At 43.4% G+C, this 17,360-nt stretch overlaps 1 protein-coding gene across 1 annotated transcript in view; it reads right to left on the minus strand.

The window, feature by feature from the left end:
* Nucleotides 1-408: 408 nt before the first annotated feature.
* PRKCZ (protein kinase C zeta) overlaps nt 409-17,360 on the minus strand; it is a 73,943-nt gene continuing 56,991 nt past the window's right edge. Inside the window, exons 13-20 of the mRNA XM_032231843.1 lie at nt 15,077-15,163; nt 14,424-14,559; nt 13,122-13,209; nt 11,016-11,135; nt 8,612-8,691; nt 8,160-8,249; nt 5,423-5,538; nt 409-2,549 (exon numbers count right to left, since the gene is read on the minus strand). Of these exons, the coding sequence (XP_032087734.1) occupies nt 2,462-2,549; nt 5,423-5,538; nt 8,160-8,249; nt 8,612-8,691; nt 11,016-11,135; nt 13,122-13,209; nt 14,424-14,559; nt 15,077-15,163 (805 nt within the window). The 3' untranslated portion in view covers nt 409-2,461. The remainder of the gene's footprint in view (nt 2,550-5,422; nt 5,539-8,159; nt 8,250-8,611; nt 8,692-11,015; nt 11,136-13,121; nt 13,210-14,423; nt 14,560-15,076; nt 15,164-17,360) is intronic.

The following is a 17,360-nucleotide window of genomic DNA, read 5'->3' on the forward strand; positions in this document are numbered from 1 at the left end:
CTAGAGTGTTTTCATTTACATTTCATTTACATACTAAGACAATGATATTGTCACCAGCTCCATTTGCAATATATTAAGGATTTTTTTTTTAAACCACACACTTAATTACATCCTTCATTTTTCTTTTTAATTTATAAAACAAGAACTTTATATAAAAAAATTTCCCCTTCATCATGGACAGAACATTATACATTGCACACGAGCAGCAGCAATCGACTTTTTAACCAGTAACTTATTTGGCAACACAGCAACATTGTAAAATGCCTTAAATTGTAAATAAATCAAGGACTTGGTTTTGTTTTTTTATGATGCCTGGGACCAAGTGCGTATCTAGTCCTGCTTTGATGTTTGGACAGTTATACAAAGTTCGGAGCAAAAGTATTCTCACGGTTTTTTTGCCTCCATAATCTGATGGCATCGGATCAGTCACATGCCTACAAAAACCAGCTGCTCAGCTGTAAATTGAAGGGGAAAGAGAGGGAGGGAGGGAGAGAGAGAGCAGTGAAGGAAATACTGAATTTGTCGCTGAGAAGAAGGAGAGGGGAAGTAGGATACTCATTTTCAAGCTTTGCTTAAAAAGCAAAGTAGCTTGGTTATTTAAATCCCGAGCACCACGGAGGAAAAACAGTAATAGTCCTAGCTGGATAAGTGCTGGTTAGAACAGACTTAAGAATCTTGCTGGAAAACAAAACAGCCGAAATTCCAAGAACTCGGCCTGGGAGTGCTAGCGTTTTTGTTATCGTGTGTGTGTGTGCTTTTAATTAGCGGCCAAGCTAAGGGGAGAATCCAAAAACGAAATTTAACGAAATGATTCTTGGCCAGATTTATCCACCTTCCAGATTTGCCCATCTTAATCTACGAGCATCTTATGGCTGCAAATGCAGGTAAGGTCTCCTGCACAGCAACCAATGCAATGTTATATATCCTGAGAAATCCTAGATGGAGTTATTTGATATCTATCAAGTCATGACGTTAATGGGATTTTTCACCCCCTATCTGTCATTAGAATGGATCCCGTAAAGTCAATCTGATTTATTTTCTTTTTTTTAACCTTATTCTCAAAAACTGCAATCGACCCAACAATATTCGGAAAGGGCTATGGTATTAGATTAGCAATAATGGACTGGTTCAATCTGAATTTTCTTTAAATCCCAAAAATTGACAAGCAGTTATCTCGATGAAACACCCCACAGTTCTCCAAAAAGGAAATAATGGACATTTTTATATCCAGGTAATTTTTTTAAAAAATCTGGTCGCCTTTCCCATCACTGAGTTACTTTTTTGTTAGTGTTTCATTTACCATGACAACCCCTGGGAGAACTAAACATTTCAAAGCAGTTGTTTTTAAGTAGGAGGTGTGCTTTATCAGAAAAATATGTATGTTGATGGATATCCTAGAATTCTTTTTTTTTTCCAAAATTTTTTTTAAGGCTAAGATCTATTACATTTCCATTGTTCCTTTTGAATATTGCATTGATAAAAATATTATTCAAAAATCTAGTATACAACATAAATCATTGTAGGCACTGCTCAAATATTTTCATAAATCCACCATGTGCAAATTTAAATTTTCTGATGAGATTTTGGTAGTATATATATATATTATATATATTTCTCCCACGTTCAGCATAATCCAGAATGTTTTAAGATGCTAAATTGTAATTTTTGGAATTGTTATTGCTAAGATTCCTGTCCATTCTGAGACCATGATTAATATTAGATAGCAGCTGTTAGTTGTAGGTTCCATGTGTAAAATACTTTTTCTTTTCTTTTCAATAACCAGAAACTTCACAGGGTTCCTCAAATGTTCCAAAAATGGAATAATTTAATGTAGATTATCCATTTAGGCACTTAAAATACTGTACCCAAATTTGTTAACATTGCTAATAAAACACAACCCCATTTCTATTTATTTAGCAAGTGTGCGCATACATGTGTGCCTACCCAGATGTGAATGTACACACACACATACAGACCCACGCACACACTGAGACACATAGGATAGGTACCACTTGTGAGAAAAGGCATCTAAAGTTAAGCTTCAACACCACAAGCAATTGTATTCTGGATGTTTGACTGTTTTATAGGAGGCTGTTGCATGGAAAAAGGTCCGTTAGAAGTTGGTCTACTTTCAACGTGATCTGGAATCTCTTCCCCAAGGATGCAACAAACCATCATTGAACCCCTCGTTGAAGCAGGCACGGAGTGCAGAATCCATGAAGCTAGCTCCGCCAGTTTCCCCCGGACTTAAAAAAAAAAGAAAAAAAAGAAACAGGAAGCCGCCCCCCCGAATCACGTGATCTTGGTTTTTCTCAGCGGCCGTCTTATCATTTGGTCTCCATTCAAAACCTTATGGTGGCCCCGCCCCAGCCTTGCATGCATATACTGTAGTTCAGGATTAAATGTCCAAGTGCATTCATTATTATTATTATTATTCTTTTGTTCTCTCTGTGCCTCTTTCTCATACCGTTTCCTCGGTCGATAGCATCAATGGGTTAATATATTCAAATCCTTCAAACTCCGACTGGTCTATTCTTTTTATTACATCCCTGGGGACAGGAAGAAGAAAGAGGAGAAGAATTAACACTCGTCTGTAATGTCTTCTCAAAGGGCTCCAAACCAGTGGTAGGATTCAAAAGATTTTACTACCGGTTCTGTGGGCGTGGCTTGGTGGTGTGGCAGGGGAAGGATACTGTAAAATCCCCAATCCATCCCCACTCCAGGGGAAGGATACTGTAAGATCCCCATTTCCTCCCGATCAGCTGAGACTCAGGAGGCAGAGAATAGATGGGGGCGGGGCCAGCCAGAGGTGGTATTTGCCGGTTCTCCAAACTACTCAAAATTTCCGCTACTGGTTCTCCAGAACTGGTCAGAACCTCCTGAATACCACCTTTGCTGCAAGCTGAATAGGCAAATCAGAATTAGAATTAGAATTAGAATTGATTTTATTTGTAGGCCGCCCTTTTCCCTGAGGGGACTCAGGGCGGCTCACAGAAACCAGGGAGAGGGGAATACAAAACAATACAATACTAAAACAACAACACATAATAAAATAATACACAACATGCATACAACATTCGGGCGGGGCAATGGTCCTTATCCCCAGGCCTGACGGGCGAGCCAGTTCTTCAAGGCTATGCGGAAGGCCTGGACGGTGGAGAGGGTGCGGATCTCTACGGGGAGCTCGTTCCAAAGGGTCGGGGCCGCTACTGAGAAGGCCCTCCTCCTTGTGGTTGCCAGCCGGCATTGGCTGGCCGATGGGATGCGGAGGAGGCCTAACCTATGAGATCTTATAGGCCGTAGGGAGGTAATTGGCAGAAGGCGGTCTCTCAAGTATCCAGATCCACTGCCATGTAGGGCTTTATGGGTGGTCAATAGCACCTTGAAGCGCATCCGGAGATCGACAGGTAGCCAACGCAGCTCGCGGAGGATAGGTGTAATGCGGGTGAATCGAGGTGCACCCGCGATCACTCGCGCGGCTGCGTTTTGTACTAGCTGAAGTCGCCGGATGCTCTTCAAGGGCAGCCCCATGTAGAGCACATTGCAGTATTCCAGCCTAGAAATCACGAGGGCCCGAGTGACAGTTGTGAGCGCCTCCCGGTTCAGGTAGGGTCGCAACTGGCGCACCAGGCGTACCTGGGCGAATGCCCCCCTGGTCACAGCCGCTATATGATGGTCGAATGACAGCTGTGGATCCAGGAGGACTCCCAGGTTGCGAACCCTCTCTGAGGGGTGTAGAATTTGACCCCCCAGCCTGAGTGTTGGATTAATGGCCGAATTTTTGGGAGGAAAACACAACAGCCACTCGGTCTTTTCTGGGTTGAGCACAAGCTTGTTAATCCTCATCCAGTCCATGACGGCTTCGAGCCCCCGGTCCATTACGTCAACCGCTTCATTGATTTGGCACGGGGCGGACAGATACAATTGAGTATCGTCCGCATATTGATGGTATCTAATCCCGTGCCTACGGATGATCTCTCCCAGCGGTTTCATGTAAATGTTAAATAGTAGGGGGGATAAGACCGAACCCTGCGGCACCCCATATTTTAGGGGCCTTGGGGACGATCTCTGCCCTCCCACTAACACCGACTGCGACCTGTCCGAGAGGTAGGAGGAGAACCACCGTAACACGGTGCCTCCCACTCCCACCTCCCGCAGTCTTCGCAGAATGGTCACCTCCCGCAGTCTTCGCATGGTCAAAATGAACAGGAAAAAACCCCCACATTTTCTTTGCAATAACCAATGTTTGTGGGTCTGCGTGCTTTTGGCTAAGCAGTAAGAAGGGTGGGAAATACAGATGGTCCTCGACTTGTGACCACTATCGAGCCCAAAATTCCTGTTGGTAAGCGAGATGTTAAGCGAGCTTTGCCCCGTTTTACCATTTTAAAAAATACCACAGTTGTTAACGTGAATCACTGCAGTTGTTAGAAGTTAGTAACATGGTTGTAAAGTGAGTCGGGCGTCCCCTTGCTTGTCAGAAGGTCACAAAAGGGAATCACGTGACCTTGGGGTACTGCAACTGTCACAAATATGAGTCGGTTAGCCAAAGGGTCTGAATTTTGATCATGTGACCATGAGAATACTGCAACGGTCATGTGAAAAAATAGTTGTAAGTCGTTTTTTTCAGTGCCGTTGCAACCCCAAAGGGTCACTAAATGAACGGTTATAACTCAAGGACCACTTGTAAAACTCAGGAAGTACAGAGAGAGGCATTTAGAAAAAGCAACAATTCCCAAAACAAGGAATAGGAGCTCAATCTTTCAATCTTTACAGTTAAGGTAATTGTTGTGGGCCGCCGTGGCCAGGGGAGCTGGTGGCAGGCTCGGATAGTGAGGAGGTTGGGGAGGAACATGGGCCAGTCGTGGAGTCTGGGGAAGGCTCTGTGTCGAAGGCAGAGATGGGGCCAGGGCCGTCCGACAGTTATCAGCTGCCTCCGGAGTCGGATATCAGTGGGGCACAAAAACAGCTGGAGCCTGTTCCCGATGCGCGCATGCGCAGAGCTGCCAGGAGAAGGGAACCGCTAAAGAAGAAGGGCCAACTCAGGAGTAAAGGCACAGATGGACAGTGAATGGCCCCTCCCATAGGGAATAAAGAGCGAAAGGGGAGGGGAGTTTGCAGGGAGAGGAATTCCCTTTAATCAAAATAAGAGGTTTTATTGGGACGAGGAGTCTGCTTCATGATCTTGGGAAGCCCAGGTCAGAACAAAAATATTTAAGGTGGACAGCAATCTGTCCAGGGGGTGAATCAATTCCACATTGGGCAAAGTTGGGACTAGAACAGTGCTTCTCAGCAGTTGCTGGCTGGGGAATTCTGGGAGTTGAAGTCCGCGTAGTTTAAAGTTGCTAAGGTTGAAAAACACTGCACCGTGTAATCCCAAAGTTCTTTTCCCTTCTTTGATTCAAGGCTAAACAATGACACTTACTCATCATCTGGAGTTAACTGCACAGGTTCACTGGTGAACTGGGTATCAAAGTTATCCAAGCCATAATCATCCGTGATCTGAGGCTGAAATGGTGGGGTGGCCTGCTTCTTTTCCAGCTGAGTTGAGAGCAAGGAGGGGAAAAATGAGAGAGACAGAAGAGAGGAAATGATGTATTGTTTAAAAGACACTAAAATTCACACACACACACAAACGTTATAACCACAATGTAATCAACCAAAGAGGCATTTCCAAGGCCAAGGTTGGCCATTTTCTATGTTTGTCTGTGTCTTCTGTGGACCCTTTTGGATCTGAGCCAGAAACAGGCTGTGCCTCTCAGAGAGACAGAAATGTAGAACTAACTGCTCAAAAGAGAATTTTGACATCTCACAGTCTCGGGGTTTCTACCTTCCTTTTTCCCATGACACATTTTGAGTAAGTACCAATATGCATTTTAAAATGTTTCAATCGTACTGAGGTTCCCTAGATACTACGTTTCCCCCGAAAATAAGACCGAGTCTTATTTTCTTTTGAAACCCCCCCCCAATATACCACATATTTCAGAGTATAAGATGCATCGGAGTATAAGACGCAGCAAAGTTTTGAAAAGGCAAATTAAAAAAAAAGTTTTTGCACTCTGCAGGCCTCCCAAAAAGGGCCTGTTTTTCGTGAAAAATTTTGAGGTTTTTTTCCCCCCCCCTTCAAAAAAAGGGCATGAATAGCCTTTAGGAGGCTTGGAGAGTGCTCCTGGGGGATGGGGGGGAATGAGCAAAGAACAGGCCATTTTTAGCAAAAATGGGCCCATTTTTTGTCAAAAAAAGGGGCATGAATAGCCTTTAGGAGGCTTATAGAGTGTTCCTGGGAGCTGGGTGGGCAAAATTGAGCAAAAAACGGTGCATTTTTCGCTCATTTACACCCTCCCCAGCACCTAGGAAGGCGGCATATAAATGTAATAAATCTAATCTAGGAGCATCCTGAAAGCCTCCTAAAAGCTTTGCACAGCCATTTTGGTGAAGGGGATGGGGTTTCGGGAGGTAAAAAATGCTGTATTCAGTGTATAAGATGCACCCAGATTTTCACCCACTTTTCTGAGGGAAAAAGGTGTGCCTTATACTCCGAAAAATACGGTTAAGTGCATCCGTGAAGTCGAAAAACTTTACGTGAATCCATCGTGTAATTTTTAAGGGGCGTTGAAATGGGTTTGTGCAGGCTCGAGACTAAGGTTGCAAGTCTTGCCAATGCTGGTGTGTGTAATTTGAGCGAGTGAGAAAGCCTCCGTGGACGTTTGTCATTTTGCACCTGCTGACTTTGTCTGTCTCCGGGGTGGGGGTGGGAGCAGTGGCTGTCCTGTTTTTACCCTTGAAATACGGTGACCGATTCGGGGTCATCCAAGGAGTTCCCCAGCTGAGGGAGGATCTGTAAACATGGGTTTCTCCTAAGCCTATCTAGGTACATGACGTTGGCTCCTTGTTGACCTCCTATCAAAACTGGCTTTGAAAGAGGGCGGGGGGATTCGGATCCTTCTTATTCTTGGACTCCACACAAGCAAAAGGCACCAAGTCGGGAAGAAATAGCTTAACGATGGCTTGATGCCACCTCTCAGGAGCATCAGCTAACAAAACAGAAAGCACACAATAATTCTGATTCTGCACCAACTTTAGATCTTGTTGACAAATTCCTCCAGTTGTCTTAGAAAGTCAGGTGCCATCCCAAAGCAGATCTGAGGGGATAGCCAACATCTTCTTAAAAGCTACCAGAAGTTGTGAAGTTGCTCCAACACTGGAGGTTTTTAAGAAGATGTTGGACAGCCATTTGTCTGAAGTGGTGTAGGGTTTCCTGCCCCAGCAGGGGAATGGACTAGAAGACCTCCAAGGTCCCTTCCAACTCTGTTATTCTATTCTATTACAGAGTGTGGCAGGACGGGGAATAGAGGAATGAGAAATTCCCACAGAAGGAGGAAGAAGTAGGTCTCCTGTGGGAGCTGGTTGTATGGATATGCAAAGATTTAGGTTGGTCTATTGTGGGTCTAATGGAGCTACCATAATGATAAAACTAGACTGGCCATTCTGCATTATGGTGTACTGTATTATGGTTTATTCAAAATGGCCATGGTAAACCTGATGTAGAATGTTGTTTGAACCAAGTTATAGTTCCTCACTCATTCTATTATAGTTTATGTAGAATGTTGTTTGAACCAAGTTATAGTTCCTCACTCATTCTATTATGGTTTATGTAGAATGTTGTTTGAACCAAGTTATAGTTCCTCACTCATTCTATTATGGTTTATTCAAAATGGCCATGGTAAACCTGATGTAGAATGTTGTTTGAACCAAGTTATAGTTCCTCACTCATTCTGCTGGGTCACCAATACACTTGCTTCTTGATGTAATCCACCTTCACGGTAGCAACAGAGGTGATGGTATTATGATCAGTGGTGGTAACCACTTACCTTCCCTACCAGTTTGCAAATGTGAGCACCTGCTCCTTCCTTCCACACATGCGCTTTGTCTATTAAAAAAGGGCCTTAATGGGATGCCGTAGAGCTGGGCCAAGTGGGCGGGGCAACCCGCAATTTCCACTACTGGCTCAGGCGAACCGGTAGAATATCACCGATTCTGATACATGTGACATCACTTGCCCCTCCCATTAAAGGACACGCCCCTTAGCAGGTGCAAAAGAACAGCTCAGACACACAGGCACAAAACCGAAGGGGGGGAAAAGGAAAAGTGAAATGCTTTACCAGATCCCAGTCTATGCTGCGAAAAAACGTGTGTGACTTGATTTCAGAAAATCCTGTTTGGGCTTGGCATCCGAGTCTCTCTTTGGGATCCTAGAAGGAAAGATAAAATTAATTTTCCCACGATTGTATTTAATTGACAGGTTTGTGAGGCCGAAAGACAAGAGTCTTTAAAAACGAATTTGTAAACTTTATAAAATAAATCACCACGTTCATCTTAACCATTCTGTCTCTCTATATTTTCACTTTACAAGTTACAGAATAGAATGTGGAAGAATTCTCTTAGTGTATTTTTCCCTAGTTTGAACACTGTTCAAAAACAATGAATAGGTTTTATTGTTTTTAAGGTTTAATGAATAAACCACAGGGATAACAGAAGGTACTGAGAGCCAAAAAGTGCTTTTGTGCTTAATTTGCTGGGGGGTGGGGGTGGAGACAAAACATTGTAGACCTACCTTATTTAAAAATCCTTTCAAAACATGAGAGGCCTTAACAGAAAGGAATCTTGGAATTCGGATTGGTTTTTCAAGGATAACTGTTAAAAGTTTTGGAAAGAGAAAATATTATATTCCCCAAAACATCAGTATAGTAATCATTTTAAATCTGTGTTAAAATGCAACACAATTTCCTCTCCACCCCTGCTTAACAGAATGTCAGGGTTCCAAATAACATCCAAAAGTAAATCAGAGTCCAAGGCAAAATATTGCTCAAAGTTCCAATTTATTAAGACAGCCATGTTGGCACATCTGGGAAAACCCGAATCGGAAAGCTTCCAGGTTTTCCCCACCCGGTTGAAAGTTCAAGATCTTTGCCCCACACCCACAAGCCCATCACATGGTCCAATGTTCCACTACCACAAAGACAGATTCCTCCCATCCAGTTCCGGCCAGGTGCCGAGACAAAGATGACCTTGGCTTTCTAAGAAGAATGTTATTATGGCTACATATCACCCACTCCATATAATCCCCCCCTCCCATTTTCCCACAGAAGAAAGTATGGCAGGCCTGAAATCTAAAAAGAAAAGATGGCTTGTAGGCAGGACATCAGGATTTTGTCAAGCACTTCAGTAGGAGGCTCCCTTTGAAGTCAATGCAGAACCCAAAAACTAAACCATAAACCGGGTACCTCTCTTAATTAAGAGGACTCTGCCAATGTTAGCACGTTAACTGTAAGTTCTGAAGTAACTACGATACACAGGCTCACACTTCCCTCCTTGGCACAGTTCAAATGCCAATTCTGCTCAGTGATCTTTCCAGAAATTAGCAAAATGTAGGGAGAGGATGTCCTGAATAACCTTCCCTATGAAATATAGAAATCCTCGGTGCTAAATAAAGAATATTCCATATTAAATCAGTAGCTGGTGTGGTGTAAAAGATGGAGTCTTGACAGCAGACAATTCTTGCCTTTCATAAGGCAATTTTCTATCTGTCCTTCAATTTCATTTCAATGGGCATTAGGTACGCCAGCTGGGTGTATGATTTTGGCCTGATTCAAGATATTTTAACAACCATATAAGACAGGGGTCACCAACAGAGGTGGCTTCCGGCAGCCACTACTGCTGGTTTGCTCATGGACACGCGGTGCGCTTGATGTGCGTGCAGGCGCAATACAATAAAAATTGTTCTGCACAAGCGCAGAACCAAAAAAACAAGATGTTGCTGCCCGGAGAACCACGGTGTGGCAGGCCTGCTGCCAGTTCTAGTGACCCAGGCTGCCAAACCACTACCGGTTCAGTTGAACCGGTCCGAAACGGTAGGAACCCACCGTTTCTGGTCACCAACCTTTCGGACCTCAGGGACCACTAAATTCGTAATTTTAAATCCGGTGGACCATTAACATGAATTAATGACGGGATGGGGTCCTTCAGGCACTTAGCTTGGCCGCCTGTTAGCAGAGAGAAGCGCCCGGGGTCAACCCTAGCTTTGCTATCCATTGCAGTTGGGAATCTCGAATACAGCCAAAATGAATGTTTGTCTTGAAGCTAGCCCGGGCGCTAGATTGGCCCCCTGCAAACTCTGTGTTTCAAGGAGCCCGGCTGAAGTTTTGCGCACCTCTCACTGAAGTGCCTGGACTCCCAGGGAGGGGAGGGAAGGGGTGGAGCTACTAAAAAGGCAGCCAAGCTAAGTGCCTGAAGGACCCTATCCTGTCACTAATTCATATTAGTAATCCCATCAGCGAGTGGGAGTAATTGCTTTGCCGGGCGGTAGTTTGAGGATCCCTGATTTAGGGCAATATAAAAAAAAATGCAAAAATGCAAAGATTTTTCTGCGGACCACCAAAATTTTCTCACGGACCACCAGTTGGTGACCACTGATATAAGAGGTTGAGTTTTAGAAGAGGCTATTTATAGTTCAGGGTGTCTTTGGAGCTCTCTGAGCTTGGTGGCTTTCTTGCAAATGTTTCATTAACGTTGATAGCCAATATCATCAATGCTAGCTGATGAAAGAAAATTAGGTCTGAGAAATTATATATCACTGAACTTGCCTAGTGCTGATGGTGTTATGTAGTTGGGTGATGAAATGTCTGCAAGAAAACAACCGAGCTCAGAGAGTCCCAAGGACTCCACAGGTTAAATTTTTGTTTTCCAAATAATTTTTATTCTCACAGATGAAGGCATACATACATACACAGGTCCCAGGATAACGTTGCAGGATCAAATCTGGGTCAGTCGCTGGGACCAGAGGTTTAGTCTTTAAGTTTTTGGACTCGTGCTGGAGCCCATCCCTAAACCTCTGATCCCAGTGACCAATCCAGATTGGATGCTGCAATTTTTATCCTGCTCTTGAGTGAAACTTTATTCCAATTCTTAACACTCTAGTTAAATGTTGGATACTAATCTGTCGTTACATAAAAAAATACCTTGGAAGAGGTAATCTTCAGTGTTCATATCTGGATTGTCAGTAATGATATCAAAAGGAGATCTTCCTGCCATCATTTCAAACATGAGGACACCAAGGGCCCACCAATCCACACTGAATCCTGTAAAGAAATATTAGAAAAATGTGTTTTCAATAAAAGATTTCAGGTTACGGAGCTGACTGTTACTGCTTTAATATACAGAACAACACAAGGATTAGAGACATTGATTGAGATGGGTGGCTATAGGAAAGAGAGAGGGGTTTTTAGCATCAGATAAAGATATGGTTGGAAGAGATGTTAGATCAAAAGATAGATTTAAAAACAGAACTATTCCTATTAGGAATAGTAAAAGAAAAATATAGTAAAGGAGTGACGTATTTAATGCTGCATGGGATAACCACAGCAAGATTGGTATATGTGCAAAATTGGGAAAAAATGAGATGCCCGCACCGAAAAAGAGGTAATAATTTTTTTTAAATGTGTGCAGAAATGGACAGACTGACACTAGAAATCAAAAATAGAGACAAGACAGAATATTATGAAATTTGGAACAAAATGTATCAATGGTTGGAAATAAGGAAAAGGAGTCGGAACAGAATATTTTGGGGATTGTAGAATTGGAACTGGATAATACACAGATAAATCTATAAAGGAGGATAAGGGATATGTTTAATCTTATTAAACATATCTGTGTACAATAAGTAGAAACTGTATTTGTTGTTATGTTAAAATAAGTATGGAAATGACAAAGCCAGAAAGGTCGCTCTATGTCCAATGTTTTTAATTTTTAATCAATACAAAAAATAATTATAAAATCATTTTTAAAAAAAGGAGAGAGAGAGAGAGAGGGAGGGAGGGAAGGAAAACAAAGAGAAAGAAAGAAAACAGAAGGAAGGAAGGAAGGAGAGAAAGAGAGAAAGAAAGAAAGAGAGAGGGGGGATGAGAGAGAAATGATAGGTAGAGAGAGATAATAGATGAGAGAGAGAAATGACAGATGATAGATAGATAAGAGGGAGAGAGATAATAGATAGATAGATATATATAGAGAAATGATAAATAGATAGGTAGGTAGGTAGATAGGTAGATATATAGAAATTAGGGAGTCTTCAGAGAAGATTTTAGTGGTGTACAAGGGCTGCTGTGTTTGTGTGTGTAGTGGAGAACATAAAAACAACCAGAACAAAAAAATTAATTCAGATGCCCTGCGCTTTTAGTTTGCAACAATGCCATGAAAGATTGCTTCAAAGCAACAGGATAAATTTAAGATTTGGGAGGAGGAGGGGGGGGGATTGCTTAAAAATTCAAACCCAATGCAATAGCAGAAGATTTATATACCGCTTCATAGGCCTTTCAGGCCTCTCTAAGCGGTTTACAGAGAGTCAGCATATTGCCCCCAACAATCTGGGTCCTCATTTTACCCACCTCGGAAGGATGGAAGGATGGAAGGCTGAGTCAACCCTGAGCTGGTGAGATTTGAACCGCTGACCTGCTGATCTAGCAGTAGCCTGCAGTGCTGCATTTAACCACTGCGCCACCTTGGCTCTTGGCAACTGTCGATCCCGTAAGTAGTGTGGCTGTCAGAACTATCTCCAACCCAGTATCTTAATCCCGTTTTCTGACACTCAACACTTTGGCTTGTGTAAGGGCAATCAGAACTCCCCAAAAGGAGACTTTACTGTATCTCTGCAGCCTTTTACAAGGAAAACATGGCAGCGATGGTATGAAGTCCTATCAAAGACCCATTGGGGTTAGCTAGCAATAGTTTATTTGCCAAAGGCATTCAACAACGTAGACCAGCCTTCCAAAGTTCATTATCTGAGGTTCCCTCAAAATGGATTCAGGGCAGCCTTCGAGCCTGCAAACACTTGAACTCTACATCACAAAGTATGGAGACAGGACAGTTTCTCCATCCTTCTCCATTTTGAACACTGCTCCACTCTTTTCTGCTCCAGAACATAATAAGGAACCCAGAGATGCTTCCGTTAGGTCCAACCTCTGCTTAAGGGCGTAAAGAGATTAACACAAACACACAGCACATCTGTAATCACTCCGGATGAGAAGGCTTTGCAGTCTCTACATCTTAACACGCTCTAAATCGCAACTCACCGTATTCTTCTCCTCGGAGAATCTCCGGAGCGATGTAATTTGGCGTTCCGCAGAAAGTGCTCGTCGTGTCGCCGGGGCCCAATCCTTCCTGCAAAAATGAAACGATTTGAAGGGTGTCGATGAAAGAGAAAAAATGGTTTTGGGAGAGTTTAGATTAACAAGAGTTGGAAGGGACCTTGTAGGTCATCTAGTCCACACACACACACCTCTGTCCAAGCAGGAGACCCTACACCGTTCCTGACAGATGGCAGTCCAGTCTCTTCTTGAAAGCTTCCAATGATGAAGCTCCCATAACTTCCGAAGGCAACTTCTGTTACATTGCTTGATTGATCTCACTGACAGAGTCAGTGGGGGGGGGGGGGTAGGTGGGTCGTGCGCACACTGCATTATAGGTGTGGGCAAGTGCATGCACACCTTCAGCACACTTGGACAGAAAGATTAGCCTACACTGGTATAGGCTATGGACCTCCTCCGTCCTCATCAATAGTTCTAGATACACTACATTGCCAAAAGTATTCACTCACCCATCCAAATAATCAGAATCAGGTGTTCCAATCTCTTCCACAGCCACAGGTGTATAAAATCAAGTCCCTAGGCATGCAGACTGTTTTTACACACATTTGTGAAAGAATGGGTCACTCTCAGGAGCTCAGTGAATTCCAGCGGGGAACTGTGATAGGATGCCACCTGTGCAACAAATCCAGTCGTGAAATTCCCTCGCTCCTAAATATTCCACAGTCAACTGTCAGCTGTGTTATAAGAACTTGGAAGTGTTTGGGAACGACAGCAACTTGGCCACAAAGTGGTAGGCCATGTAAACTCGTCCGACATCAGTGTGTGACCTCACAAATGTGCTTCTGGAAGAATGGTCACACATCCCCATAAACACACTCCTGAACCTTGTGGGCAGCCTTCCCAGAAGAGTTGAAGCGGTTATAGTTGCAAAGGGTGGACCGACGTCATATTGAACCCTATGGATTAGGAATGGGAGGTCACTTACAGTAAGTTCATATGCGAGTAAAGGCAGGTGAGCGAATACTTTTGGCAATATAGTGTACCTCCTTCCTGTCTGGGCCAATTTTTCTTCTCTTGGTCTTTCACCCTTCTCTAAAGAACAGAGGGATCTCTCCTGATCTCTGGCACCCCAACATGAGATCCCTTTCAAGACCAGGGTGAAAAGTCTCTTCAGCGATGGGAAAGGCTCCTTTGATCTCAACAAAGGAAGAGAACCGTCTTCAGCCTTGGCCACCTGTACAATCAGGTCCCGATTCTTAGGGAGGCTGACCCACTGACTCGATTTACCTTACACATGCCGTAATCTGTTAGCTTGATGTGGCCCTCTGTATCCAGGAGAACATTATCCAGTTTTAAATCTCTGTAGATAATGCCTCTCTCGTGGAGGAAGTTGAGAGCAATGCAGATTTCAGCAGCATAAAACCTGAAAGGAAAACGTAATTTCACTCCTTAGGGCAATTTAACAGTTGCTATTCCTTTCATTTTGCAATGGATGGATCTGTGAAGGTTGGACCATGAAGGAAGGCTGAGCGCTGAAGAACAGAGGCCTTTGAGCTCTGGTGCTGGAGAAGAAGACTCCTGCAGTGAGTCCCTTGGACTGCAAGCCCATCCAACTGGTCAGTCCCAGAGGAGATCATCCCTGACTGCTCTTTAGAAGGCTAGATCCTGAAGAGGAAACTCAAATGCTTTGGCCACCTAATGAGAAGAAAGGACTCCCTGGAGAAAGAAAGAAAGAAAGAAAGAAAGAAAGAAAGAAAGAAAGAAAGAGAGAGAGAAAGGAAGGAAAGAAAGAGAGAGAGAGTGAGAAAGAGAATGAAAGAAAGGAAAAAGAAAAAGAAAGAAAAAGAAAGAAAAAGGAAGGAGAGAGAGAGAAAGAAAAAGAAAGAAAGAAAGAAAGAAAGAAAGAAAGAAAGAAAGAAAGATAGATAGATTCGCAATACCTTGCATGTTCCTCTGGAAGTTTCCTCTGCCGTTGCATATGAAACATGAGGTCACCCCCATTCACATATTCTATAACAAGAAACAACCTGAAAATAGAACACACAACTTCTATTAGTCAGCAGATTGTCTGTGGAGGGAGGGTGAGAGCGAACAGACAAAATATTGCGTCGCTGCTAACATGTTGTAAACACCCCCCTTGTGGTGTGTACTTCCTAATGAATGTTGTGTGTACTTCATAATGTTTGACTTCTCATCCACGAAGCCTCTTCCATTCTGGCTGAAGTTCTGACAGACTGATCCATTCCCCACCACTCAGTCAGAGCTGAAGAAGCTTCTTGGACGAGAAGTGAAACCTCTTCAAGGAGAAAAAAAAAGGAAGTCCAGTTGCCTCTTGAAAAAGCTTGATCTTTGATTATTAGTCTTCTCTCCTGCTCCATTTGAATCCTTGTCAATGGTCATTAGAAAGATGGAGAGTTCCCCCAAATCAAATTACTTTTGAAAATATTTTGCAGCATGAAATGTTGTGACATCAGACCCTCCTAAAGACCAAGACCAAGTTGAGATTTCAGAAATTCAAAATAACAATGAAGTTGCCAGGTATAAGAGTTAGCTCTTTAACTCAGATTAGCTATTTAGGGAAGGATTTTCTAAGCTTCAGAATCTATACCATGTGAGAAAACTAAGTAAGGACATTCCTATATTTTCTTTTCATTAACAAGAAATGTTGTTTGGAATGTTTTGATTACATGGTTTAAAGAAAAAAAACCCTGAAGTTTTCAGCTAGTGGAGGAAAAAACTCCGAGAGGGAGAGGGGGAGGGAGGGAGGGAGGGAGGGAGAGAGAGAGAGAAAGAGAGAATGAGAGAGAGGAGATACAGAGAGAGAGAGGAGAGAGGGGGAAAGAGAGAAAGAGACAGAGAGAGGAGAGAGAAAGAGAGAGAATAAGAGAGAGAGGGAGAGGAGATACAGAGAGGTGAGAGACACAAAGAGAGAGGAAAGAGAGGGGGAGAGAGAGAAAGAGAGAGAAGATAGAGAGAGAATAAGAGAGAGAGGAGAGATAGAGAGGGGAGAGAGAAAAGACAGAAAGAGGAGAGAGAGAGGGAGAAGCAGCTAAATTTACTACGCTCCTAAAAGAGCCAAAATTGTCTCTCCATCTAGATGATGCTACCCAGATGTAATAGAAATCCCCATTAATAAATAAACACTTTCGCACTGGCATGCCAATGCAGCCTCTAAAAGAGAAATAACTAAGAGCCTTTTAATTGTCTGTATTGCTGGCCTCTTTGGTGATTTGTTAAATGTGCACAATGGGTTTTAAAGCCTTTGTTTTGGGATCAACAGATCAATCAAGTTACTGCTCAGCCTCCTCCCTCTTCCTCCCTCCAGCTAAAAGGAGGAAAACTCTAAAGGGAGTTTTAAATGTCCTTCTTCTCTTTCTAAACAGGTTGGGGGCTGTTGACCCATCACTGGCCACTGGAGACCAAGCTATGCAGAATGGAGTTGGTGGAGAGGTATGTAGCACTTCTGGCTACTTCTAGGAACTTTTTGCTCCTTAATCAAGAGGTTGAGTTGACCTTGACTGATTATCACCAAGGAGGGTCCGAAAGGGTTGGTACGTGGGATGGAAGACCAACAAAGACTAAGCCTGACCAGAAGGGGATCTTTTCACCTCTCTTAAAAGGTAAAGGTTCCCCTTGCACAAATGTGCTAGTGGTTCCAGACTCTAGGGGGCGGTGCTCATCTCCATTTCAAAGCCGAAGAGCCAGCGCTGTCCGAAGACGTCTCTGTGGTCCTGTGGCCGGCATGACTCAACGCCAAAGGCGCACGGAAGGCTGTTCCCTTCCCACCAAAGGTGGTTCCTATTTTTCTACTTGCATTTTTTATGTGCTTTCGAACAGCTAGGTTGGCAGAAGCTGGGACAGGTCACGGGAGCTCCCTCCGTTACACAGCACTAGGGATTTGTGTGTTTCATTTCCCAACTAGGTAACATTATCAGTGATGAAGTTACCTAGTTGGGTAATGAAACATCTGCAAGAAGACAACCAAGCTCAGAGAGCACCGAGGACCCCACAGTTGAACCCTGAGCTATAAAGAGTCTAGAATTATTTGTAGCTCTACAAGGGTCTCTAATGAGACCCCTGGTCTAGAAGATACTACGCACTACTTCACACAACCCTCTAAAGCAACAAAGAGCTGGAGCTCATTCTTGGATCATCTCCAGGACAGCAGAAGCTCTGGAAGATGATATCATGCCAGACATAACATTGTTTTCCAGAAGGAAAAAA

Source organism: Thamnophis elegans, chromosome 15 (assembly GCF_009769535.1).
Source record: "Thamnophis elegans isolate rThaEle1 chromosome 15, rThaEle1.pri, whole genome shotgun sequence".
NCBI classification, from domain to species: Eukaryota; Metazoa; Chordata; class Lepidosauria; order Squamata; family Colubridae; genus Thamnophis; species Thamnophis elegans.